Here is a 25794-nt window from a genome sequence, read left to right on the forward strand (position 1 = left end):
ATATTATTAAAATCTGGGCTATAATGGTTGCATTGATGTATAACAACTTGAAATGCTCCCAAAAATGGCTCCACAGCAGGTAAAAATATAATATAAGCTCTGGTGGACTTGGTTCTATGGTAGGTCTTAAAGGGTTAAAACTGATCTTTGTCTTCATAAACACAGAAATCAGGGATCTAGGCATCAGTGTCACATGAAATAAATGATGAAGACAACACTTCAGACTTCAAACTATTCTTTAATATCAGTTTTTAGTTTTATTTATTCAGGCTGTTGGTTGAGCACATAACCTTAGAGCAACATCCTGATTCAGTTTCATGTGTGGCTGATGATGCAAACACAGTTTGTTTCTTTAACAAGAGTTGGTAACACATGTGATACTTTAGCTGATACAGTGGATCTGAAAACATTCTCATATTACAGTAAATATACTAACTGCAATTCTCCCACAATAGTTTTAATGTCTAAAGGGAAGGAAGGATGTAGATTTTAAAATTCATCACAGTTTACTCTGTGAACAACCTTTGAAACCTGACAGTGTACACTTCCACCCTCAGCCTCATGCCGTCCCAAAGATCTTTACAACAGAAACACTTTTTTGAGGTTACAGAATTTACAGCTTGCAGCACAATAATGTCAGACATTATTTCACCTGTAGCTGCATTTTCCATGTTCAAAAATATTACTCAATCAAAGATCCATCATTATCAAAGAATGACTTAAAAATACTGATGAAGTGAATAACTATAATAACAAGCTTCAAACCATTGTTTAATTTCTCTGGTATTTATTCAGTGTGCTGACTGAGCACCCAACCCTTTTCTAAGAAAAATCCTGATTCAATATCATGTGAGACTGATGGTGCCAAAAACATGTTTCTTTAATGGGAGTTGGAAGAACATTCTCATATTACAGAACAGAGTAAACATGTGTGTCTCATGCACGTCAAGCATCTTGTGAAGTGACGTGACATAAATAAAACTGAACTGAAAATTATATTTAATTCACATAAATCACTGATCAGAATATCATTAACTTCCTTTTCTCTTCAAATTTTCCAACTATTTATTAATAAGTGACTTATGTATGTATGTGTATATATATGTATATATTGTACTATTCTTAGTTAGTGTATTGTCTGTCTTGTCTTAATGTTGGTTTAAAATGGAGCACTGTAACAAAAAAGAATTTCCCCCAGGGATCAATAAAGTATTCTGATTCTGAAATCTTTAGAGATACTGGTTTCCTAAAATACTTTTGTTCTGGTTTCAATCATGGTCATGATTTTTTCATTACTGTTAATCCAGACTGTCTCTCACAAAATTTTAATTCTATTAAATTTAAAGAACATCGTAAATCATCTCAGGACAATTGGTTGCGTAGCAATAGCAATTGTATTCATATATTATATTTCCTTAGGTGTAAGCTTAACGTGCTTAACACAGAAGACAAAAATATAAAAACGTGTATCTTTTGTTACATTTAATTTTGTAAGGTGCTGTTTTTAAAATCTGTTTTTAAATCTAAGTGTGGAAGGACAAATATGGATTGGTTACCCAAATGGAGATGACATACAAGATGACACTGCCGCAGATTGCCAGCACTTCAACCTCTGCTCATCCCAACCAGCCACTCCATTACCTGTGAAGCACCTCTGTAAATACCTTTAATGTTAGTTGCTACATCAAGGGGTTTGTAGGAGTAGACTGCCTTTTATTTGATCCTAGTTTCCTCCCATTTATCTTAGTTAGGAAGGTAAGTTATTGTCATCTGGTTCATTTTGAATCCAGTCTTTAAGTGATGATGTGATGAATCCTGCTTCTGGTCCCAAACTACCCTGTGTTTAATAAGGCTGTTGTGTTTTGTTTTAATGCTTTGTATCCGTTTCTATTTAATCTCAACAAGCCCCTATAAACAGTCATTGATCACTGTCAGCCTCTCTTAGGTTTTATTACCGCTATTCATTTTAAAGCTCAGTTTTTAAAACCTTACAATGTAACTACAGCTCAGCCCATGCAGCAGTATATTAATAACTAACCTCGTATTGTGGATGGATTATCTCAGTTGTTCTCCTGGCTGTAGTTTGGTCCGTTTACAGCATCCTGCCATGCGATTGCATTTGTCCCTGACCTTCGGGAACCCTCATGTGAACTTTTATCGAGTGCAAAAAAGTTCGCGTTCATCCTCCAGCTTCACTGTTTATATTATGCTAACCATAGCCGAGTTGCTAGAACATTTTTATATGCCAGCTACCCAAACTTCAGTAACCCTACAAATGTCACTGCTGTTTACTTTTCTGTCTTCATTTCTGTCAGAAGTGATAGCAGAGTTGTACCTTTTAATTTGTTTCAGAAATCTCTCTATATAATGTTTAGGTGGAAACTAGTGAGCTAACTTCCTGCTAACTTCTAACTCAGTTAAATTTCATAAATTCAATTTTCATGGATGCCTGGATGTTAAACTTAATTGTTACACCTGGTAGAGCAGCCACACTGATCATTTTATTACAGATGAAAGAATTTAGACAGTTTTTCAACTATCAGTGATGCTGTAGTGATCGTTTGACCTTGGGACCTGCAGTGGAGTTTGGGCCCAGACATGGCTAATGACGTCATACTTAAAAACTGGATAGGTAAGTTATAATATTTCAGATAGTTTCCTTTGGTCCACCCTGAAGTTGCATCCAGCTCCTTCTATGTGTTAATCATTGTAAAATTGTACTAACTGTGTGCTGTGGCTCCTTGAGGTCTGACGAGGATGGATCACCTTTATGTTGTGGTCTGACCACCCCTAGACAGGCCATAACACTTTAAAATGCCTTGAAATAGTGAAAACAGCAAAAACAAAAGAGTCACATGCTACTCTCCATGTGACAGCACAGCCTGGTTGAAACACTGTAGGAAGGTGGAGCTCAGTCTAATCAAGCCCCAGTAAAGAGGAAGAAGAGATTCATCTTCATGAAGAGAACAATTAAAACAATATAAACACACTCAATACACATTATGACCTGTGTAACTGCAGTTTGGTTATAGAAACCATGCATCTTACCCACAGATGAGACAGCACTAACAACACCTCATATTGCTATAGGGAACAGACCATTTGAAAAATTTTAACCTACCTTAAATTTGAAACTAAAAACTATCACAAAGTGACATCACCTGTACTCTTCCAGTGTATTTTCTGACATCCATTATTTATGGAATAATCGTTATTATTTAATACTGCAGACAACTATTTAATCCAAATTAGTAAATATGCATATCAGCGATGTGGTGATACATAACCATCCTTTTTTTATTTACAAAAACATGAAATAGTTATAAAGACATTAAGTTTAAGAAAACTACTTAATTTCACTGGTATTTGTTGAGTATGTTGACTGAGCATCCAGCTTTCCCTGAAGAAACATCCTGATTCAGTTTCATGCAGGACTGATGGTGTAAACCCAATGTTTTTTATGGGAGTTGATAGCACATGGAGAGGTGTGTGGTGATAGAGTTGCTATATTTCTTTCAAGACAATTTAAAGTCCTAACAACATTTGGGTTGACACTAAAGTCAGACAGAAAGTCTCCACTAAAAAGTGGAAGCTGTTATACCTGCAACAGGAAACAGTTCAGAACGAGATGTCATAAAATCTCATGTAGGGTTAATTTTTAGTCAGCTCAATAGTTTTTGTCTGCAAAGTGTATTTTAGAATTCAAAAACTGAAACGTAAAAAGCACATTACATTTTACCCTGAACACTGCTTTCCTTTACAGAGACAAAGCCCTTAAAGAGAAACTTACACTTCGTTTGTTGATCTGTGCATGAACAATGTCTGTTGGCTCTGAGTCAACAGACAGATGCCAAGTGTTTGCTTGTGGTTTTGAGATGTATATCTAAGAGTGAATATAAGTGCAGGACTGAGACTTATTTAGCACATCCACTCTGTAAGACTGAGGTTATAGTCTGACGCTGACAAGAAGAGAAGATATCCTACAATATTTGTGACATAAGATTCCTGATCATCTTCCATCCTTCCTTATATTAACTGCTGGTCACTTTGGGTCTTCTGTTTCCTGCAGATACTAAAGATCACCATGATGAAGCTGATGACTGCTTCTGCACTTCTCTTTGCAATGGCAACCCTGACCACTGCTGCTGGTGAATATTATTGTATATTTCTTTTATCATACTGTAAAGGCAGGGAACAACACAGATGCAATAATTTTGACTTCTTAGTGCTCTGATTACTTTGAGATAATATTTAGTATGTCTGGTTGACCTGAAGTGAAAATTGAAATTCTAAATTGCCATAAAAGCCTCTAGAGTTTCTATCTTTAACCGCAACCATAAAAAACAACTTTCCTAAATATGATATAATGTCTATTTTTCTTTTTACAGAATTACTTGGAGGCAGTTGTTGGAATACATATTTGCTCATAAAGAACATTTTAAATGTATAGTTTAAACACCACATAATATTTTCATGTTAATCTGCAAAGTCTGTGGTAAATACAATGATGTTAAAGGCTTATTTGATCAAATTAAACCAAACATATCTAATAATTGTTTTATTTTTTTATTCAGATTCTAATTATGAATATTGTAAGCAGTAGTCAATACTCGTATTGATTTTGAAATCAAACCTTCGTTCAGATCTGTCGTTTGGAACTATTTTGGTTTTCATGTGAAGTATGACCCTGATGGTAATGGTAATGGACAAAAGTAAAACAGTATCTCAGATGTGCCACGCAACGCTCAATTGGTGGGAACTAGTAGCGCAGTTTAACTAGCGCAGTTTGCTTGTTAACGTGTTGATGCCGTCCAGCCCCACACACGGAGTGGCGTTAACGTCATTTCAACGAGATTAACGCTGACAGCACTAGTGGGAACACAATGAATATGACTGCACATTTACGCCGACATCATCCTAGTGCAAAGACAAGTGGAAGCAGACAAAAACAACAGGCACGCATGCTACAAACTTTACCCGAGTCATTTAGACAGCCGTTAGCACATGATTCTCCTTATGGGGACCTGATATGTTTAATATGCTGCTGAGAATATAGCCCAGAAGAAGCGTATAGTATAGCTTTTATTTTGGAAAGACCCATTTCTCTGTAATAAACTCTCTTTTCCAAAGATGAGTGATTTCTCGATCGGATAGATTTAATTTTTTATTATTTTGTTGTTTCAGCAACATTAAATTTAAAAACTGTGCTTTTCAGTTAAAATATATATTTATAACTTTAATAAATGACAAATTAAAAAGGCATGAACATTTTTTTGTATCGAAAAAATATCGAACCGTGACACCAAAGTATCGAACCGAACCGAACTGTGAATTTTGTGTATCGTTGCACCCGCAGTACTAGTGTCAATGAAACCAGTTTATCACATACAATGACTCAATTCAAAATCATGTTGTTTGTCAATAGGAGAATGGTATCTTGTGAAGAAGTCCCCATCTTGTCCCTGTGGTTGGACTGAGTACTACGACCAGTGCTTCATCTATGTTGCTAAGCCCATGAGCTGGGCTCAGGCTGAGGTAATATCAGTCATTATCAGCAACGAGTTATTCTGAAAATGTTTTCTCTGATATTTACGTTATTAAGTATCATCTTCAGGATCAACGACTGCTCTTAAATTGATGTTTCACAACAACAATACTTACATTCTGATGACATTTGCACACAAAACAATTCATCCATCCATCCAGTGATTTATTTTCTGCTGCTTATTGTTGCTGTAGTGGGTGGGAGCAGTAAACTAAATAGAAAAGTTTAAGAAGTCCCTCTCCCCGACCATATCTTCAAGCTCATCCAGATTAACAGTGACATTCCTGGGCCAGCCAAGAGATGTAATCTGCATGATCCATCAAGTCCTGGGTTTGTCCCAGAGACTCCTAGGAGATGCCTGGAACAACTGACCCAGGAGGTACCCAAGAGATATCCACATCATCTGGCTCCTTTTGATGTGGATGAGGAGCAGCTATACTCTCGTTCCTTTTTGAATGTCTGAACTCTTCACCATTAAGGACATTAAGGGAGAAAACAAATGCTATTTGGAGAAAACTAATGTTGGCTGCTTGCAGTCTCACTCTTTTGGTCAATAGCCAGTAGTGATGTGTCGGTTGCAAACGAAATGGCTCTTAGAGCCGGATCTTTGACGTGAACGACTCGAACCGGCTCCTTATCGCAAGCCGAGGGTTTTTTTCTTTCTCTCTCGCACTTTTTTTCGCTTCACTCCGCACAGGACTTGGGCTTTCCACTGGGAAGAGGGGGGGAGGGGCGGTAGTTACACTCGCAGTAGCACAGGAACAGAGCGGGAGGGAAAGAGAGCGTAAAGAGCCAGGAACAACAATATTAGAGACAACATTAGAAAGGTATAGTAATCATCCACAACTATTTTCAGTTGTGGATGATAAAGGATTCAGAAAGTTTATTCATGCAGGTCCATATGACAGAGAATATGCATCTTGTTTTTGTTTTCATATTATAATTTATAATTAATTGTGTTGTGGTTTGCAGTGTTGTTTCACTTTACATTTGTTTAAAAGGAAAAAGCTGAAAATTTAAATAGTTAAAAGTTTAAATGTGAATAGTTGGTTTTTGTATTATATGATTTATTTATTACATTTTATGTGGAGTGAATAAATTAAAGTATATTTATGGTGGCCCCTAGAGACAAAGCAGGAACAAACTTCAAAACACGTACAAAACGCAACAGAAGTGCTCCAGGATGCTAGTGACCGTGACACCAAAGTATCGAACCGAACCGATACTGTGAATTTTGTGTATCGTTGCACCCCTAATATATATATATATATATATATATATATATATATATATATATATATATATATGTGTGTGTGTGTGTGTGTGTGTGTGTGTGTGTGTGTGTGTGTGTGTGTTTACCAATGTAAAGGAAAAATTATTTTTTGTTTGGCAATTCTGCTGTTTCTTCGCTGTAGATAAACTGTCAGTCCATGAATGCAAACCTTGCATCTGTGCAAAGCCTTGAGGAGTACCAGAGGATTCAGAAGCTGATATCTGATGCTACTCAGCAGGATGGACCTGCTTGGATTGGCGCTTCGGATGCAATAAAGGTATGCTAACATACACAAAGTTATTTACCAGGAAATTAAGAAAAACAAGAATAAAAAAGAATTCCACATGCACAAAACAAAAAGGGTTTTTTGGTGCCTAAATAGACAAAAGACGAAAGAAAACTATCAATGTATCAATGTGCCTTTTTTTAGAAAGTGTAATTTATTGTTTTGTGTTTCCCAGGAAAAGTTTTGGTTTTGGAGTGATGGGACCCCTCTCAAATACACAAACTGGTGTACTGGACAGCCTGATAACTATCAGGGCATTCAGAACTGTGCATATGTAAATTGGTCAGGTAAATCACTGTGTGGTCATGATAAAATAATCATGTGTTTACTTAGCACTAACTAGATTTTTGTTACTTACAGACAAAAAGTGCTGGGATGACTATGGCTGTGAATATGTTATTCCATCTGTCTGCGCCAAGAAAAACTGATGAAAGCACAAATACTTCACACAAGATATCAACTGAAGAATCTGTGTGTCATTATACATCTTTTATCTCCTTTATTGCTGTAATGCTACGCAAGGAATGAAGCGACAAGTAACATAAACAAGAGCTGGGTTGTCTCTTAATACAAGAGAAATGAATTTGTTGTGGAAAGAATGCTTTTAGCACAGTTTCATTTAGATGTAGACTGAACTCTTATCTCTCATCTTCTAAATCAATAAAGAACGAGCATTGAATGAAGGTGTGTCATTAATCTGTCTTAAATTTATTAAAGCTTTGCAATATGTACTTCAGAATATGTACAGTTCTGCAACTATCACTGTGTGGTTTAATATTCGCAACATCTGGAGCTACAAAGTCATGGAATATAATAGAAAATCTGGAAATCTTTTTTTAAGTGGCGTTTGTAGGGTTACTGAAGTTGGGCTAGCTGGTATATAATGATGTGCTATATGGTGGCTAGCTACACAGCTATGGTTAGCATAATATAAACACAGTGAAGCTGGGGGATGAATGCTAACTTTTTTCCATTCGATAAAAGTTAACATGAGGGTTCCCAAAGGGTTAGGAACAAATGTAACTGCATGGGAGGATGCTGTAATCGGACCAAAATTCAGTGAGGAGAACAACTGCAATATAAGGTTAGTCATTAATATACTGCTGTATGGGCTGGGCTGTAGTTGCATCATACTCTTTTCTCTCTGCAGAACATTTCAGTGCATGTGCCAAAGAAAAGGAAACAAAATGGCTATTGTTCAAGTCATTACTACTGCAAGAAAGTGCTTGTATAAACAAGAGCTGTGCTACCCTACTATTGCCAATGTAGGATACCAATGCAATGCTACCCTAGGAAAGACACATACAAACTCACACTTGGCTCTCTCTCTCTCTCTTTCACACACACACACACACACACACACACACACACACACACACACACACACACACACACACACACACACACACACAGTGCATTTCTATTTATGTTGTATCTTATACCCCTACACCCCTCTCTTTTTTCTGCCTGTCCTGCCTCAGACATGTCAAACTGTATACCACAAATAATGTAGTAGCACAAAAAGAACACGAATGGAAATGAAGAAATAAACAGATAAAAGAAAAACCTGAACAAGAGGAGCCTATAGAAAATTTATCAATCAATCTTGGAAAAGAAAAAGAGAGAAGGAACTTTTATGAGTTTAGCAACATTTCTAACAGGTTGAGTTCACTTTTTAGACCACACACATCAGAGAAACATATCTTTGTATGTTTAGATATTTTGGGCTGTGTCAGATTTCAGTGAAACAAAGTAGTGTTTATTGAATTAGGCTCCAAGTTCCATTAAATTGTTTGGTCTTATGTGTTATTTTCCTATAGTTGTTTCTTCTGTTTTTCAGCTTCCTAATAACCTTGAATACTGTTTAGGCCTTGGGGCACAATTCTCTGATCTTCTGTTGTCTTACAAGAAGATATTTTACCATTCCTGTTGGAAACTTCCAATCTGATAAGGTTGAAGTTGCTCAAAGATCCGATTTTAGCCTGCTGGGTGTGTATTTCTGGTGGACTGGTTTGGGGAAACTAAACATTAGAATGCTTGTCTGTCTAAATCGTTACATTCCAAGAAGATTCCATCTATTTAAACATGAGCTAGGGTCAAGTCCGGCGTTTTCAGGACGAGTGTTGTACTTCAGTAAACCCAGGGGAGCTTCGAGGTGAGAAGCTCTGCACACAGGAGAATTTGTGTTGGTGTGTAATTTTAAAAAAAATATTTAAAAACAACAAAACAATAATTATATGTTTTATTTTTAAGAAAATAATTCCAACTTTATTTGTCACGGCTGGGCACCAGTCTTGTGATGGAGTGAATGAGGACCCAAGTTGCAGACAGCGATGGAGATGCGAGTGAGGTTTTATTTACAGTGTTGCAAAGTGACAAACAGGAAATGAGGAACAAGCTAAGCAAAACCTAAACTGGGAAAACTAAAAACCAAACCTGAAATCATAACACAAAGGGAGGACACGAGGCGAGGGGCAGAGAAACACCAAAATAACACAGAGTGACACAGACAAACCGACAAGGAACACTGACTGACATCCACTATATATACACACACAAGGTAATCAGGTAATGGCACACAGGAGAGGAGCACAGCTGATCCTAATTCACAAGATGACAGGAAGACACAAGCTGACACAGTGATAACAGACACAGACCTTCAAAGTAAAACAGGAAATTCACAAAGACAAACTCAGGGACACAAACAGAGCAAAGGAGGGAGAACACTAAAGCGCTACACAGAAGAACCAAACCCTAAGCACTAATACAAAATAAGAATTAACACAAAACATAAGATGAACCCAAAATGAAACACAAAACACTGGGTAAACGACCCAGGATCATGACAGTACCACCACCACCACCCGCCGGCTGGCTCCCGACAGCCTCAAAATACACCACCAGATCCAGGTGGTTCAGGACGGAGGGCCAGGAACAGAACAAAACAAGAGCCCCCAGGAGTCCAAACAAAGCGTCCATAATACACTCACAGGAGCAAGCAGAGTCCAAAACATAGTTCAGGGGGCCGGCTCGGGGACTGATAGCACAACAGTTCACATGGTTGCTGGCTCAACGACCCAGGATCATGACATCATTGCTTACTTTCAAAAAACAAAATCAGCCCAATATGGTGAATGTATCTGCCACATATACCACTGTTAAGATAAATTGCAGAAATATATTTAATATACATATTTTTATAATTGATGGAAATTTTGGATTGTTTTTAGGTCATGATTAGGGATGGGTATTGTTTAGGTTTTATCCGATACCAGTACCAAACCGGTACTTTTGAAATGGTGCCGGTACTTAAACGGTGCTCGAACCGGTGCTTAAAGAATGAAGAACTCAAAATTGGTCCAAAAACCTCTCATGTTCAGCTGTTTTTTTGTAAAAAGATAACAATGTTAGCCTTTTCTGCAGCTATAGTGGATTTATGGTATCACTCTTGGCTGGAAGCAGCACTTAAACAATGGAAAACAACACCAACTTTGTCCAAAAACCTCTAATGTTAAACTATTTTCCACTTTTTCTTTGGTCATTTTAGCCTTTTTGGCCAGGGTGACAGGAGTATCTGCCATCAAACAAGAAGACAGCCGCATGTAGCTATGACTATGTTTGCTAGTTCACCTTACATGCATTAATGTAATAACGTGGTTAGCCTACTCAACGTAAATTACACACGGACAACATTAAGGTACTCACGTAGAGAAGAACGGCTGCTGCTGCCATCATCATCCTCATCATTTCTGCTACACTGGCAGGGCTAGGGGCCAGGATTCTCCTCTTCGGGTTTTTGGGGGATGTTGCTAACTCCGGGTCCGATAACAGGCAACCCACCCGCAGTAGATGTGCTCGGTGTGAGGTCTCGCAGCAAGCTATCAAATACGGCGCATTTCTCGGCTTTTAACAAAATGCTATACGTCGCCAGGTGTTTCATCGGATTCGAGGTGTTACTTCCCTTCCACAGTATCAGCTTAACTCTCTGGGGTCGCTGAACACGCCGGCGCGTCAAAATCACATGACCAATTTAAGACGACACAACTACAAGATGCAGCACATCAGAGTCTCCATTTCAACTTGGGACTTCAAACTATATACCAGTTTTTGAATTGTGTCGATGGCCCACGTAAAACCAGAGTTATGATAAAAAATACACGTGATGTTTTTTTCTGAACAAAACAGTGGTGTTTACAGCGGGAAGGATGGTAAAAACGGCGTTTTCTACAGACAAACAGCAAACTCTCTCCGCTTGCGAGTGAAAAAAGAAAAAGAAAAAACACCCCTTCCCTATTGGTGTTAGAGTTTACCGTGTCAGCCAAAAAAGGATAAGGCAACATGTGACATTTGGTTGTTTAGGGAGGAGGGGAAGTTTTTAGGAGTGACACCCGCGACGGAAAGAGGGAAAGCGAAAGACAGAGAGAGAGCGAGTTTTCATATGTGAGACATTAGTGACGTTTAGCGTGTTTGGAGGCTGTAGTTAGTTTGTTGTGTAGTTATTGTTTTGTATTGTGTGTCAGTTATACTGCTGAATTCATATTTGCTCTAAAAAAGCCGTCAAAGGCAGATTCCAGTGTAAACTCTGTTCCCACATGGAAAACTGGACTGATGCACCTCCTGCTGTCAGACCTGCAGGGTTTAGGCCTGTGGTGTTCTCCTCTGTCTTATACTGAACACAAACTACATTTTTTGGACTGGCACAAATAATTTGTGTGCCTTCTTATTTGATGCAGCACACCTGATTGTTCTGTAAATAGATTTAAATGGTTATATAAAAAACGCCTGAGGCCTTGGCTGCATTTTTAGGTAAATAGTACCATATAACTTTGTTGTTTGCAAAACATGTGCATAATTTTTAGAAATGTACAATTTCTATTTGCATTTCAAGTCATGAAAATGATTCGTTAAGCATGTTTGTGGGTTTTACAGTAAAAAATATAACTTTTTAAATGGTCTAGGTTCTAGTACTCACTGTTTGACTAACATAAACTATTATACTAATAATGTGAATGTGAATCAATGTGGTTGTTAGTTTCAAGAGCAGCTGGGTGTTCTTGAATCATAACAAATGACAGCCAGTTTACCCTGTTGTCTCTGGTTCAGTACCGCTTCAGTTCTTTTTGGGAGGGATCACAGTGCAAAACTAATGGTTTTTCAAAATCAGGATAGCCCAAGAGTGGTGGACTTAGCAGATTGTCAGTAAGATGGTAGAGCACTGCCTGATGTTGGTCTGTCAATGTGATTGGCTGGCTTGAGGGAATTTGGTCTGATTTCTTCTGTCTCTTCTTGTGCATGCTTCCATTCGACCCTTTGTCTTTTGGGCAGACAACAGACTGTAAAGTGGCCTGGGAGTGGGTGAGAAGTTTGGTATATATGGACGGTAGTAGAACAAGCAAAACCAGCATTTTTCTCAAATCTCCTACCATCTCAGACTTGCAGGTTTTCAGTGCCTAAACGGGTGCTAACTCAGTGTGATCCATGCAGTAGCCTTTAGACACAATTCTTCCCAGAAATGTCACCTTGTCTTTGTCTTTGAATTGTCTTTTAATTTCCTTTACTGATGTATTGGTCACTTGGTTTTAATATGTATGTTTTTGTCATTTAATATGTCATTTTTGACCAGGACATGTCCTTCAACGCACATATTAAACAAATGTGTAAGAGTGCTTTCTTCCATTTGCGCAACATCTCTAAAGTTAGCAATATCCTGTCTCAGAGTGATGCTGAAAAACTAGTTCATGCATTTATTACTTCCAGGCTGGACTACTGTAATTCATTATTATCAGGATGTCCAAAAAACTCGCTGAAAAGCCTTCAGCTAATCCAAAATGCTGCAGCAAGAGTCCTGACAGGGACTAGAAAGAGAGAGCATATTTCTCCTGTTTTGGCTTCCTGTTAAATCCAGAATTGAATTCAAAATCCTGCTCCTCACATACAAGGTCTTAAATAATCAGGCCCCATCTTATCTTAATGACCTTGTAGTACCATATCACCCTATTAGAGCACTTCGCTCTCGCTCTGCAGGCCTACTTGTTGTTCCTAGAGTATTTAAAAGCAGAATGGGAGGCAGAGCCTTCAGTGAATATAAGGTTTACAGCATATCTTGTCACTGGTAATTGTTTGCAATGTTTATATATTTATATTATTTACTGTAGGTATTGGTGAAAAAAGCTTTATGTTGTGAAAAACTGAAATCTGGAAATTAGAATTGTTGTGCCTTATTTTGTTGATGTTTTTACATATATTCCTTTTGAAAATGGTAAAATTTGTATATTTATTAATTTTTGTTTGTCTGATAAAATTTATTTAAAAAATAAATCGGATATTTCAAACAGTTACTCACTACTTGAGTAGTCTTTTCGCCAAGTACTTTTTTACTCTTACTTGAATAACTTTTTTGACATCTACTTTTCACTTTTACTTGAGTAATAATATTTTAAAGTAATGCTACTCTTACTTGAGTACAATTTTTGGATATGGATGTAACACAGAGACATGGAACACAGAGACACGAAACCAGGCAGAATTGTTTCATTGTTGTCCGAAGACAATACTGCTACTAACACATCCATATCTGCCACACAGAGCTCCACATGTACTGCTCATTTAGAACAAATGACTGTCAGCAAACGAGGACACAATCACACAGCCCACTGTCTTTGTTAGATGCGCGCCTGTTTCAGCAAAGTTCACAAACTCCCTCCAACACAACGTCCGGCCCACTGTGCGGCTCCACCAATGAGATCCGAGGGCCCGCGCAGTGGTATTAGCATACAGCCTGTATAAAAAGCGCCGCTCTCGGTCAAACAGCTCATTTGTTACTGCAGAGTATCGAGGAACGAAAATGCCTGAACCCGCCAAGTCAGCGCCCAAGAAGGGCTCCAAGAAAGCCGTGACCAAGACTGCCGGCAAGGGCGGCAAGAAGAAGAGAAAGACCAGGAAGGAGAGCTACGCCATCTACGTGTACAAGGTGCTGAAGCAGGTCCACCCCGACACCGGGATCTCCTCCAAAGCCATGAGCATCATGAACTCGTTTGTCAACGACATCTTCGAGCGCATCGCTGCCGAGGCATCTCGCCTGGCACACTACAACAAACGCTCCACTATCACTTCCAGGGAGATCCAGACCGCAGTGCGACTCCTTCTCCCCGGTGAGCTGGCCAAGCACGCCGTGTCTGAGGGCACAAAGGCCGTCACCAAGTACACGAGCTCAAAGTAAGCTGACTGCAACTCAGACGTCAACACAACGGCTCTTTTCAGAGCCACACACGTCATACTGACGAGCAGAATTCCTGCCGTTAAACATGCAGCTCACTATGTTACAACTACTATAATCGCGTATGTCCACTTTTGTGTCACTGGGTGGTATCAATCCGCTTTACTGACCCTAGTCTACAGAAATGTGTTCCGGTTTTTACTTTGTAGTGACTTTGTCTTTCTACAGACACAGCTAATGAGATTTCTTTTTTTTTTTAATTAAACACTTGGTATTAGTTCAAAGAATACTTTTTTTTTTTTTTTTTTTTTTTTTCCTTCTGCAGTGTACAGAATGCAGCGGCAAGACTTTTAACTGGTACAAACAAGAGGTCACACATTACTCCAGTTTTGGCTTCTCTTCATTGGTTGCCTGTAAATTTTAGGGTTCATTTTAAAATTTTAGTTTTAACTTTTAGAGCTCTGCACGGTGAAGCTCCCCAGTACATCTCTGACGTGCTGAAACCTCATGCTTCATCCCGAGCACTTAGGTCTTCAAGTCAGAGGCTACTGGTGGTCCCACGTACTAGGTTTAAAACACGTGGGGATCGGGCTTTTCAGGCACTGGCACGTAGGCTGTGGAACTCTCTGCCGTTGTCTTTACGCTGTCTAGACTCTACTGACTCCTTTAAAAAGCAGCTGAAGACATTTTATACAAACGGGCTTTTAATTAATTTTAACTTGTATGTCTGATCTTATTGTAAAGCACTTTGTGATTTTTATCTGTGAAATGTGCTATATAAATTTTACTTTTACTTAGGATTTGTTCCACTATGCAAAGAGTGCAGAAAAACTGGTAGAGATGCAGTTACAGTCTACGTTACAGTCTACCTGGGCCCCACCAACTATCAGCTAAAGAGAAGAAATAAATTCAATTGCTGCACATTTTCTAGACCCGTCTGTGGTCCTGTCTGTTATATGCAGCACCATGCTCTTGTTTCACTGTTAAAAGTTAGCAACTACATTTTAAAATATTCTATTAAACAACACATAATACATTTATAGATGCATATTATTATTAAAATATATAATATTGTTTTATTTTTATTTTTTTTTAAAGCCTACACTGGCTGTTGTAGTGGAAGTAAACTCTACTTTACAACCTTACCTGACTAAATCTAGGCCAGTGGAATTGACATTCAGTCATTTCAAGGACACATTTTATTCCAAGCTGAGCCCGTACTGCTATTTATTTTTTACCATGTATTTATTTCATTACTCGTTTCATAACCATTTTGATTCATGTTCATATGGAGTTCTGTAGTGTTAAGGCCCTCCCAGCTGGAGGAGAAGAGTCAGTGGCTGCCCTGTGTCCCCCTCCTCAGTAGTTTTCCACTAAAGCTGAGGTTGAAAGTTGCGATTTGGTGTGAGCCTCCCTTCCGTTAGACTTAATTTGTCATTAACAAAAGACAACATTTCCACATTTAGAGAATAGAAGAGTGGGCGGGGCCACTGAGCTTCGAGCGGTCCAGCGAACCGTCTATTTTCTTTTACGTCCGCCGAGCACAGATAATAACACGGCTCCGTGGGGTTGAGATTCATTCGACTTTGTTCGTTCAGAGAAGAAACAATAACCATGAGTGGACGAGGCAAGGGCGGCAAAGGACTCGGCAAAGGAGGCGCCAAGCGTCACCGTAAAGTTCTCCGTGATAACATCCAGGGCATCACCAAACCGGCCATCCGCCGTCTGGCTCGCCGCGGCGGAGTGAAGCGTATCTCCGGTCTGATCTACGAGGAGACCCGCGGTGTGCTCAAGGTGTTTCTGGAGAACGTCATCCGCGACGCCGTCACCTACACTGAGCACGCTAAGAGGAAGACTGTGACCGCCATGGATGTGGTGTACGCTCTGAAGAGGCAGGGCCGCACTCTGTACGGCTTCGGCGGGTAAACTCCTTCACCCCAATCCATCAAACGGCTCTTTTAAGAGCCACCCACTTTCACCTTCAGAGCTTTGTTCTGCCATCTTGTGATATTAATCCGCTGTATTGAACCCTAGTCAACAGAAATGTGTTCCTGCTTTTTACTTTGTCAAAAGACATACTTACTACAAACAGAATTAATGCGACTTTTTAGTTATCTCCTGGTTTTAGTTCAAAGTATACTTTTTTTTCTTCTTATATGCAAAGTTGCGCTAATCATAAGATTAAAATGCTTTGGCACAAAACTAGAATCAACATTCATGTTGCAGCTTTTCATTGCATGGTCGTGTCTGTATAGTTTTGGTCGTCTGTATTCGTCTTGTTGCAGTTTTCGGCTTCTGCTGTGAGGTCCCACCTCCATGCACTTATACAATTAATCGCTAGACGGGTTTTTTTTTTTTTTTTAATAAATATTATATTAGGGACATTTCCCTATACATATCTTTGACCTGGGGGCAGAATTGATCGTGAAATGGAAAGAAAAAATGCGTATGAACTTACAAATTTACAGCATGATGCATTTAAGGTAATCCCTTTTCCATTTTTATTTAAGAGGATTTGTTCCACTATGCGAAGAGTGCAGAACAACTGGTAGAGATGCAGTTACAGTCTACCTGGGCCCCACCAACTATCAGCTAAAGAGAAGAAATAAATTCAATTGCTGCACATTTTCTAGACTAAAATTTTGAGATTATTTCAAAAATAAAATATCTTTTTGTAACATTAAATGTTGCGAATCAAATGGAAGTCTTTCTAAAGTTTAATGATATTTATATTATGAAAAGCAGATTTTTGACATTTTAAGTTTTTCCCGTTTCCAGTTAAAATAAACACACACAAGCAAACAGCCAGAACACAAAGCTGGAAAACTACGGAGCCCCGCAGGGGGCATGGGAGAAAAAAAAATTAAGACTGACTTTTGCGAGATCTCGCAAAACTTTTAGCCGCATTCTTCGGACGCCGGCTCGAAGCCGACCGGGAGGTCGAGGCACGATGTGCCGGGAAAGCGGTGTTCCTCCCGGCTGTAGTAGCTCTCGACCTCCCGTTAGCTTAAATTAATCTTAATCCGTCTTAATTTTTTTTTCTCCCATGTCCCCTGCAGGCGCTCCATAGAAAACCCACCCGATCGACCAAAATCAACTCAAAATACTAGTGATGTGACGTTCTGTATCGAGGCTTCGAAGCTTGTGCCGAGTAATGGAGGGGGCGTTTCCGCGATGCGCGTATCGAGGCTTGCTTCATTTATGGGAGGAGCTGAAAATGATGACGTCCGAAGCCTCGCTGCCCGGCTGTACCACGTGACTGGTTCATGAAGTGGTTCGAACTTTGCCGCGAGATATGACAGCGATATAAACCCCTCAGACTTCATTAAAAAATGTGGGTGTTTGATGGAGAGTTGCGGTTAGTGAGAGTTTGGAGACAGTTTGGAGGTTTATGAGAGTGAGGAGAGAAAGTCAGGAGAGAATGGAGCCAGCTAAGAAGAGGAGGATGTCCTCCCCTGTGTGGGAACATTTTGATCTTATTCCTCCCAACAAAGGTATGTAAATTTCTACAGAAGATGTATTTTCATAATACTGATGGTGCAATACAATTTATGTTAAGCTGTCTGTACTTTTGTACAAGGTGAAGTGTTTGCTCTGTGCCAGGGAGCTGGGATATAACAACAACACCTCATCCATGCTTAGGCACTACAGAGCTTTGCATGAGAATAAGGGGAACACCGATTGTGGAGCAAGACCAGGTGAGCCATCAAATGCAATGATAATATAGCATGCAGTAATGTTACTAAATGATATAACAATATTATACAACTGTTATAAGTTACGTGTGTGATATTTATATTTGTGCTTTGTTCTCCTGAGGAAAGACAATAAAGACAATCTCAAATAGATGAAGACCTGGTTAGCATGGTGATTGAGGACTTCCAGCCATTTAGCATTGTGGAGGACAAAGGATTCAAAAGATTCGTTAAATCATTAAATCTTAGCTATGTTCTCCCCACTAAAGGTCATAAAAGCAGTGAAAATTTAGTTTTTACACAATAAAATATGGGCAGGACTGACGCCTCAGTGTGTAGCTGTCCATACCTCAACGTTACAAAAGCACAACTACTGTCCACACCCCAACCACACCTCACCTCACAGTAAATGATCATTTCCATTTCAAGCATTTCCAAATAATCATTTCCCATACTGCCAGTATAAATATACACAGTATACTGCCATCACTACAATATACATGTTTTACACACTCCTTTTGTTGTTGACATTTACAGGATGTGTGCAAAAGGCCACACTCTTCAAATTCATGCCAACTAATATTTTTACATCCAGTAGGTGTCCTGCTAGAGCAAATAAAGCTTCAAGAAGCTTTGCGCTGGGGTGAACCAATTGGATGAAAAGCTTCAGTGCTTCATGAAGCTTCATCTGCCCATCACTAGAAAATACTGCCACACAACAGAACCTCCTCTCCTCCTCCTCAAAAAACTCCACAAATGAATGAGTCACCTGCTTATAAACCATTGAATCAGACACCGAAGCCGTTAGACTCTAAATGAAGCTTCGGACGTCACTGATCACGTGATTCTGGCCAAACGAATCAAGCTTCGACACAGTGCTTCTGAAGCAGTGTGTTGATTTTTTTGACACATGCTTCAAGCGAGCCATCACTACTTCACTGTGTACTGCACTGCACATGGTTGAAATGACAAACCCACCTAACTTGATGTGCACTTTAACACACAACTAGACTAACCAGGATACAAAGGGCTAGTTTGTTGGACTATTAGAGGGCAAAAAATGGCTAATTAGATGTCAAAGTGTATACTAAGAAAGATATGAATTGGTATCATCATTTTTTTTGTATTTTTTCCTCACTTGTGGTGCCCCTGGATGGATGACACTGTTAGCATTTGCCTATACTGCCTATGCCACAGGCAGGCCCTGCTGTGTCCTTCACATCCAGCTTTCTGCAATTCCCAGAGGAATTTCCATCAAAGCTTTCTTCAATCTAACTCCTAACTTGATGGCTCCATAGCCACCTTTTATATAATGCAACTATTGTAGTAAGTGCTGTGCATAAGATGGAGTTGTACAGGAGGTAGGAATGATTTCCTGTGGTGTTCAGAGGGGATTTTTGGTCATCTCAGACTCTCACTAAACACACTCCGGTGACTGGTCAGCACATGATGGTGTGGGTCAGGGGTATTGTTCAGGATTTGACTTATGCACAGAAAAAAATTGTGGTCACATATTTTTCAGTAGGTGGGATAATAACAGAATCCTCCAGAAAGAGGAGCAGAGATATACTGGGCATGAGCTTTATTAGTGCCAGAGCTGGGAAATGCACCCACATGGGCAGAGCAGGATAAAATAAATAACAAATAATAACAACAACAACCTTATTATATTACGATAATAATAAATAGAATAGATACAAGGATAAAATAATTTTTGACTAATAGCGAAAGAGAGTGATTAACAGTGAGATGGCTGTGTGTTTTTAGCAGGTGTTGAGTATTACACATTGAGATACTCAGTGATCAGTTTGTGGATGTGTGTAGTCACGTGTTCATTCACTGCTGTTGTTTATTGTAGAGTCAGTAACTGTAGAAGGAAACTGAGTCAATGCAGACTAAGAGATCAGAGCCAAAGTGTGGAAGCGAGCTGCTGTAAGGTCACTAATGAAGCTTCTGTACAACAATGTGAGTGAAACTGTGCTTTGGTTAGAAGTGAGCAGCTGTCACACAGGTCTCGCTGCTCCGTGGGCCTGCAGCAGCATCGGTGTGTTTGCTGGGAGCTCGCAGCGTCACTTTGTCCCACAGCTGCGCTCACCAGATGCTGCTTTTAACTCGGAGTGCGTGAACAAACATGTGTATCAGCTAGAAAAGGCTTTTTACGGAGCTCTGCTGCGGCTCCACCGGTTTTAGCAGAGAAAAGAGTCCAAGAAGCCGCCGAGCAGCGCTGAGCTCCGCACCGAGTCGCCGAGCTTTGGGAGCTCCACGAACCGAGAGCAGAGAGCACGAGAGCCCGACACGAGGCCTGGACGAGGAGACACAAGCCCGCTGTGGACTGCTCCACTGTCGACCTGCAGTGCTGCTCTCACACTCACTTTGAGCTCTTTGATCCCGAGACACGAAACACAAAATGAAGCATTGCGAGGCACGCGAGAGCTGCGCTCGCTGCCTTCACTCTCCACGGTTCTCATGATGCGTTTAAGTGCAGCGTGGCGCTTCCGACTTGCCATCACTGTACCGTGAATCTCGATCAGACGCGAAAGAGGAAAATGTCCGAGGAAGCTCCCGCACCTGCTGCCGTCCCGGCCAAGGCGGCCAAGAAGAAAAAGACGACGGCTTCCAAGCCCAAGAAGGTCGGCCCCAGCGTGGGCGAGCTGATTGTGAAAACCGTGGCCGCTTCCAAGGAGCGCAGCGGCGTGTCCGCAGCCGCGCTCAAGAAGGCTCTGGCTGCCGGAGGCTACGATGTGGACAAGAACAAGGCCCGCGTCAAGACCGCCATCAAGAGCCTGGTGGCGAAGGGCACTCTGGTGCAGACCAAGGGCACCGGGGCCTCCGGATCCTTCAAGATGAACAAGAAGGTTACTGAGAGCAAAGCCAAGAAGCCCGCAAAGAAAGCCGCTCCTAAAGCCAAGAAGCCCGCCGCGGCCAAAGCCAAGAAACCGGCAGCAGCTGCTAAGAAGTCGCCCAAGAAGGCAGCAGCTAAGAAGCCCGCAGCCGCTAAGAAGTCGCCCAAGAAGGCCAAGAAGCCCGCAGCGGCGGCCAAGAAAGCGCCCAAAAGCCCCAAGAAAGCAGCAAAGAGCCCCAAGAAGGTGCTCAAGAAGGCTCCCGCAACAAAGAAATCCCCCGCCAAGAAGGCCGCCAAGCCCAAAGTCAAGAAGGCGGCCACAGCAGCCAAGAAGAAGTGAGCTGACACCGCTTTCACACTCAACAACGGCTCTTCTCAGAGCCACCACAGCAACACACAAGAGCTCCTTCCTCTCACTCACTCACCACTCTGTCATTCACAATAATGTCCTTATTATTAAAGCGCTTTTTTTTTTTTCCCTCCATTGTCCTCATTACAATTACAACTTGGATTACTATCATGGTGCACATTAGTGCTGTCTAAGCAAGTCTACAACTATAAGAATACAAATATTAACAACTCAATATTTACAATCACACCTTCGTAATACAAGCCATCACACCGCTTCTTTTACTGTGAAACATCATACAAGAAATAAACTGTTAAAGGTTAGCAACTACATTTTAAAGTATTCTATTAAACAACACATAATACATTCATAGATGCATGTTATTATTCTTGTATGAAATATTGAGTTCTATTTTTTTTAAAAGCCTACACTGGCTGTTGTACTGGAAGTACACTGTATATTTTAATGATACCCAGCTAATATAATCCACTTGAAATGCTCTAATCTACAACTTTACCTGACGAAATCTAGGCCAGTTGAATTGATATTGTGTGATTTCAAGGACACATTTTACTCCAAGCTGAGCCCGTACTGCTATTTATTTTACCATGGAGCTCTGTAGCGTGAAGGATGAGGGGAATTAAATTATTTCAAAATATAGTCTTGAGGTTTACTTCTTGACCTCACCGATTCTTTGGAGCTGAAAAAGAGTCCGGGGCTGCCCTGTGTCCCCCTCCACTGTCCTCTTCCCAGACTAGTAACTGTGGCTTCTTGTTCTTGGCTGAGGCAGATTTCACTCACTTTATAACAGGCAGACCCCCACTGTCAATGCATTTTTCATACTATACAGTTACACACCAAAGTTTATAGCTGAACCAACTGATTTGGCACGTCAGAGGTCAGGGTTCAGCAACTTAGTGTCATTCTTGAGAGCTTTAAGGTCGCATGAAAAGCTTTGAGAACAAAAATCCACTATTGTCCTTAAAACAGGTTGACAAAGACATTCTAACAAAACCCACACTTAGGAATCATTTCCTGTTCTTCTGATCACCAGCTGCCCCCTATTATCCAAGTAAACCTAAATACATTCTATTCTTCGAATTGTTTTATTCTACTCACAATAGACACAAAACCCTAAGCGTAGATGTAAGTGCCTTGAGAAAATGTCCCAAATTCAGCAGCAGCGCTGAACACGTCGCAAACAGCTGCACATTTTCCTCCCTCTGTAGCAAAGAAGTCCACCTGTCCCTCTCCACCTCACGTTATATTTTCCTGTGTTTAACAAGGTTTGAACTGCGTGTTGTCTGTTTCCATGATCTTAGAAACTGTTTTAATTATAAAGCGAGTGAACCATGATGAGTGTCCAGTCAGTTAAGCTAATAATTAGTGACATCCAATGTATTTTTAATTAGTAAGATGAGCAATGAGGTTGAACACGACCCCACACCACAACGCAGGAGACAGAGCTTTTTGCTGTAGTTTTATATCAAGACCTAAAGTTTGTTTTATTCACAAAAGAATAGACCAAACGCACACAGCTCTAGTTTTTTTTTTTTGAAGGTGGATTTCAGTCCGTGACTAAGATGACATGAACGTACACTTCAAAGTAAATCAAGATGCATAATCTACATTTCCCAGGACACAAGTTGTTACAAACACTAACAGAAAGAAGGATGTTTGCTCAGAGAGAAGTGTTTGGCTCTTAAAAGAGCCTTTGTTGTTGGTGAAGCCGAGCGCTTTGAGTTTACTTGGCCTTGGCGGGCTTCTCGGTCTTCTTGGGCAGCAGCACAGCCTGGATGTTGGGCAGCACACCACCCTGAGCGATGGTGACTCCCCCCAGGAGCTTGTTGAGCTCCTCGTCGTTGCGCACAGCCAGCTGCAGGTGACGCGGGATGATACGAGTCTTCTTGTTGTCGCGGGCTGCGTTGCCAGCCAGCTCCAGGATCTCAGCTGTCAGGTACTCGAGCACAGCTGCCAGATAAACAGGAGCGCCGGCTCCCACACGCTCGGCATAGTTACCTTTACGCAGCAGCCTGTGGACACGACCCACGGGGAACTGAAGCCCGGCACGGGATGAGCGGGTCTTGGCCTTAGCTCTGGCTTTGCCTCCGGTCTTTCTTTTTTTTTTTTTTTTTTAAAAAAACTTTATTTAAAGTAAACAAGTTTACATATAAAATGCACATACACATACAATTACATATACAAAACCTTGAGCACATACAAAAGGGAGAAACAAGGGGGAAAATCTAGCATCTGAGTCCACACAACGCTCACAAGACTTACAGTTTTAATTCGTTCCAGGGGAAAACTTTCCCAAGTTTCAGGTCCATTGTTCGTCTTCTCCGAAGGTCTGTAATGATATGTTTACTCACCACATCACTACTTATCATCTTTTGTTCTAACACTCCTTTGGTACGGGTTTTCCAAATATGTGTGTTTATTACACACATTACTAACCAAAAGAGTCTCCTTTTGTCGTCACACATTTTTTCTTTAAACAAACCATATTTAACTGCTTTAATATTAACATCCACATCATAGCCAATTTCTGTCATTTTCTGCCTGATCTCAGTTGTCCTATAACAATCCAATAGGAGATGTTCTAGGGTCTCATCTTCATCACAACCTGTCATAGGGCATTTCATGGTGGTAACAAAACAACTCCATTGTACCACCGCCCTCACAGGGAGACGCCCGAGCGAGATGAGCCATACCACGTCTCTCATGTTTTCAGATAATAATTTGTCTTGTATATTTTTAACTATTGAAAGGTTTTCATCTTCATTTGCATACTTATATTGAATTACACCTTCATTTTTGGTTTCATTAATTTTTTTATAAATATTTTTCGTATTATCTTGGAGAAAATTTAAACCATAATGTTCCCATTGACTTGATAAGTCACCGAACATAAGTCTGTGGTATGGAACACCCGCTCTGGCCCTGCCCCTTTTCTTTTGCCACAATTCCTCTTTCCCTCGAACCCACGGGGCACCCCGAGAAATTGCGCTTTGAGTAATTTTTATAAAAGGAATTCGCAAAACAATCTCTAAGTCTGGGGCTCCCAAACCCCCGTGTTTCCTACTCTTGTACATAAATTTCCTCTTAGTCACTTCTCGATTGGATCCCCAGATAAATTTAATGCACATCTTACTTATTTTCATTACAGTTGTTCTCGGGGGAGGAAAAATTGCGGCAAGGAAAAGAAGTTTCGAAATTATGTGTGTTTTTACAATATTAATACGTGTTTTATAATTTGTATCTTTATTTTCCCATTTCATAATTTCCATTTTTATTTCATTTTCTTTCTTATTCCAATTTAGTAAACTAGAGTCAGTATTATCAATCCATATACCCAAAATTTTAATCTCCCTACAAAGAGAGATCATCATTTTAGGTTGTCTGGTCGGATGTCCAAGCCACACCCCTTCAGTTTTGTCTTGGTTCAGTTTGGCACCTGATGCCTGTTCGTAGTGGTGTAATATCTCCATAACTGAAGACAGCTCGTTTTGGTTTCTAATTATCACCGTCACGTCATCTGCATACGCCAAAGCTGCGATTTTAAGGGATTTATCAAGGACGTATCCCTTGATCCGTTTATCATCATTTATCCTTTTCAATAAGGGATTAATTGCAAGGACATATAACGCAGCACTCAAAGGACATCCTTGTTTAACCCCGCACTCAGCACTAAAAGGGGATGAGAGCTTTCCATTTACCTTAACTTGCACTAGGGACTTTTTATAAATCAATTGGATAATAGAAATAAATTGGTCCGGAAAATTATAAGCTTTCATTACTTTCCATAAATAAGAGTGGGAAACAGAATCAAAAGCCCTCTTTTGATCTAATCCTAAAATGCAGAGTTCTGAATCCTTTCCATTATAAATAATTTCTCTTAACATACTTAAATTATCCCACATCAATCGTCCCTTAATTGCGCATGTTTGTTCTTTTTCAATGATAATATCTAATACATCCTCTAGTCTGGACATAATTATTTTAGCAAAAATCTTATAATCTACATTCATTATTGTCAGTTGCCTATAATTGTTAATGTCTTCTCTATCACCTTTCTTATATAATAAACACATAACTCCTTCATAAAACGATTTACCCATTGTTTCTCTTTCTATTCCTTCATTAAAGTACTGAGTTAACAATTCAGACAGTTCTTCACTCACAGTTTTGTAAAATTCAGAGGGGAGTCCATCCAGACCAGGTGTTTTATCGGTACTAAGTTGGTTAATTACTGACTCCACTTCCTCTCTTTTAATTTTTCCAATCAAAGTTTCATAAATGACAGAATCTAATGGTTCAACTTCACTCAAAAAATTGTTAATAGCGTCGCTGTTTGTAACTATGGATGAAAACATTTCCGAACAATAATCTCTAATCACTTGTCTTTTCCCCTCTTCTTTAAAAACTGACTTTCCATGTTTATCCTTAATTGAGACAATAAAGTCATTCCGACTTTTCTTTTGATTATTAAGAATCATATAATCACTGTTCCCGTGAAAGTCAGTACGTCGCAACATATTAAATAAAACTTCTCTGTTGACTCGATCAATGTCCTCTTTAAGAGACA

At 40.0% G+C, this 25794-nt stretch overlaps 4 protein-coding genes and 1 pseudogene across 4 annotated transcripts; 4 read left to right on the plus strand and 1 right to left on the minus strand.

Annotated features, from left to right (window-relative positions):
• The first annotated feature begins 3947 nt into the window (after positions 1–3947).
• LOC143417007 (ladderlectin-like) lies at positions 3948–7781 on the plus strand. The gene is made up of 5 exons (XM_076882649.1): positions 3948–4148; positions 5426–5535; positions 6961–7095; positions 7280–7391; positions 7465–7781. The coding sequence occupies exons 1-5, from the start codon at positions 4085–4087 to the stop codon at positions 7530–7532; spliced, it is 489 nt and encodes a 162-aa protein (XP_076738764.1). The 5' UTR covers positions 3948–4084; the 3' UTR covers positions 7533–7781.
• Positions 7782–13931: 6150 nt separating this feature from the next.
• LOC112432915 (histone H2B 1/2) lies at positions 13932–14559 on the plus strand. The gene has a single exon (XM_024801320.2). The coding sequence runs from the start codon at positions 13949–13951 to the stop codon at positions 14321–14323; it is 375 nt and encodes a 124-aa protein (XP_024657088.1). The 5' UTR covers positions 13932–13948; the 3' UTR covers positions 14324–14559.
• An 865-nt stretch (positions 14560–15424) lies between these two features.
• LOC143412395 (histone H4) lies at positions 15425–16290 on the plus strand. The gene has a single exon (XM_076880314.1). It carries the CDS (start codon positions 15935–15937, stop codon positions 16244–16246), a length of 312 nt encoding a protein of 103 aa, XP_076736429.1. The 5' UTR covers positions 15425–15934; the 3' UTR covers positions 16247–16290.
• Positions 16291–20377: 4087 nt separating this feature from the next.
• Positions 20378–21244, plus strand: LOC143415014 (histone H1 pseudogene; annotated as a pseudogene).
• Positions 21245–22900: 1656 nt separating this feature from the next.
• Positions 22901–23536, minus strand: LOC106676527 (histone H2A-like). The gene is made up of 2 exons (XM_076882142.1): positions 23490–23536; positions 22901–23323 (listed from the first exon to the last, which is right to left on the minus strand). The coding sequence occupies exons 1-2, from the start codon at positions 23534–23536 to the stop codon at positions 22951–22953; spliced, it is 420 nt and encodes a 139-aa protein (XP_076738257.1). The 3' UTR covers positions 22901–22950.
• Positions 23537–25794: the final 2258 nt, after the last annotated feature.

Source organism: Maylandia zebra, linkage group LG3 (genome assembly GCF_041146795.1).
Source record: "Maylandia zebra isolate NMK-2024a linkage group LG3, Mzebra_GT3a, whole genome shotgun sequence".
Lineage (NCBI taxonomy): Eukaryota > Metazoa > Chordata > Actinopteri > Cichliformes > Cichlidae > Maylandia > Maylandia zebra.

Coding starts and splice junctions, on each gene's coding strand:
- LOC143417007 (XM_076882649.1), top strand. CDS start 4,085: ATGATGAAGCTGATGACTGCTTCTGCACTTCTCTTTGCAATGGCAACC. Junction 4,149..5,425: donor AACCCTGACCACTGCTGCTG/GTGAATATTATT, acceptor GTTTGTCAATAG/GAGAATGGTATCTTGTGAAG. Junction 7,096..7,279: donor GCGCTTCGGATGCAATAAAG/GTATGCTAACAT, acceptor TGTGTTTCCCAG/GAAAAGTTTTGGTTTTGGAG.
- LOC112432915 (XM_024801320.2), top strand. CDS start 13,949: ATGCCTGAACCCGCCAAGTCAGCGCCCAAGAAGGGCTCCAAGAAAGCC.
- LOC143412395 (XM_076880314.1), top strand. CDS start 15,935: ATGAGTGGACGAGGCAAGGGCGGCAAAGGACTCGGCAAAGGAGGCGCC.
- LOC106676527 (XM_076882142.1), bottom strand. CDS start 23,536: ATGGACCTGAAACTTGGGAAAGTTTTCCCCTGGAACGAATTAAAACT. Junction 23,324..23,489: donor CCCTGGAACGAATTAAAACT/GTAAGTCTTGTG, acceptor AAAAAAAAAAAG/AAAGACCGGAGGCAAAGCCA.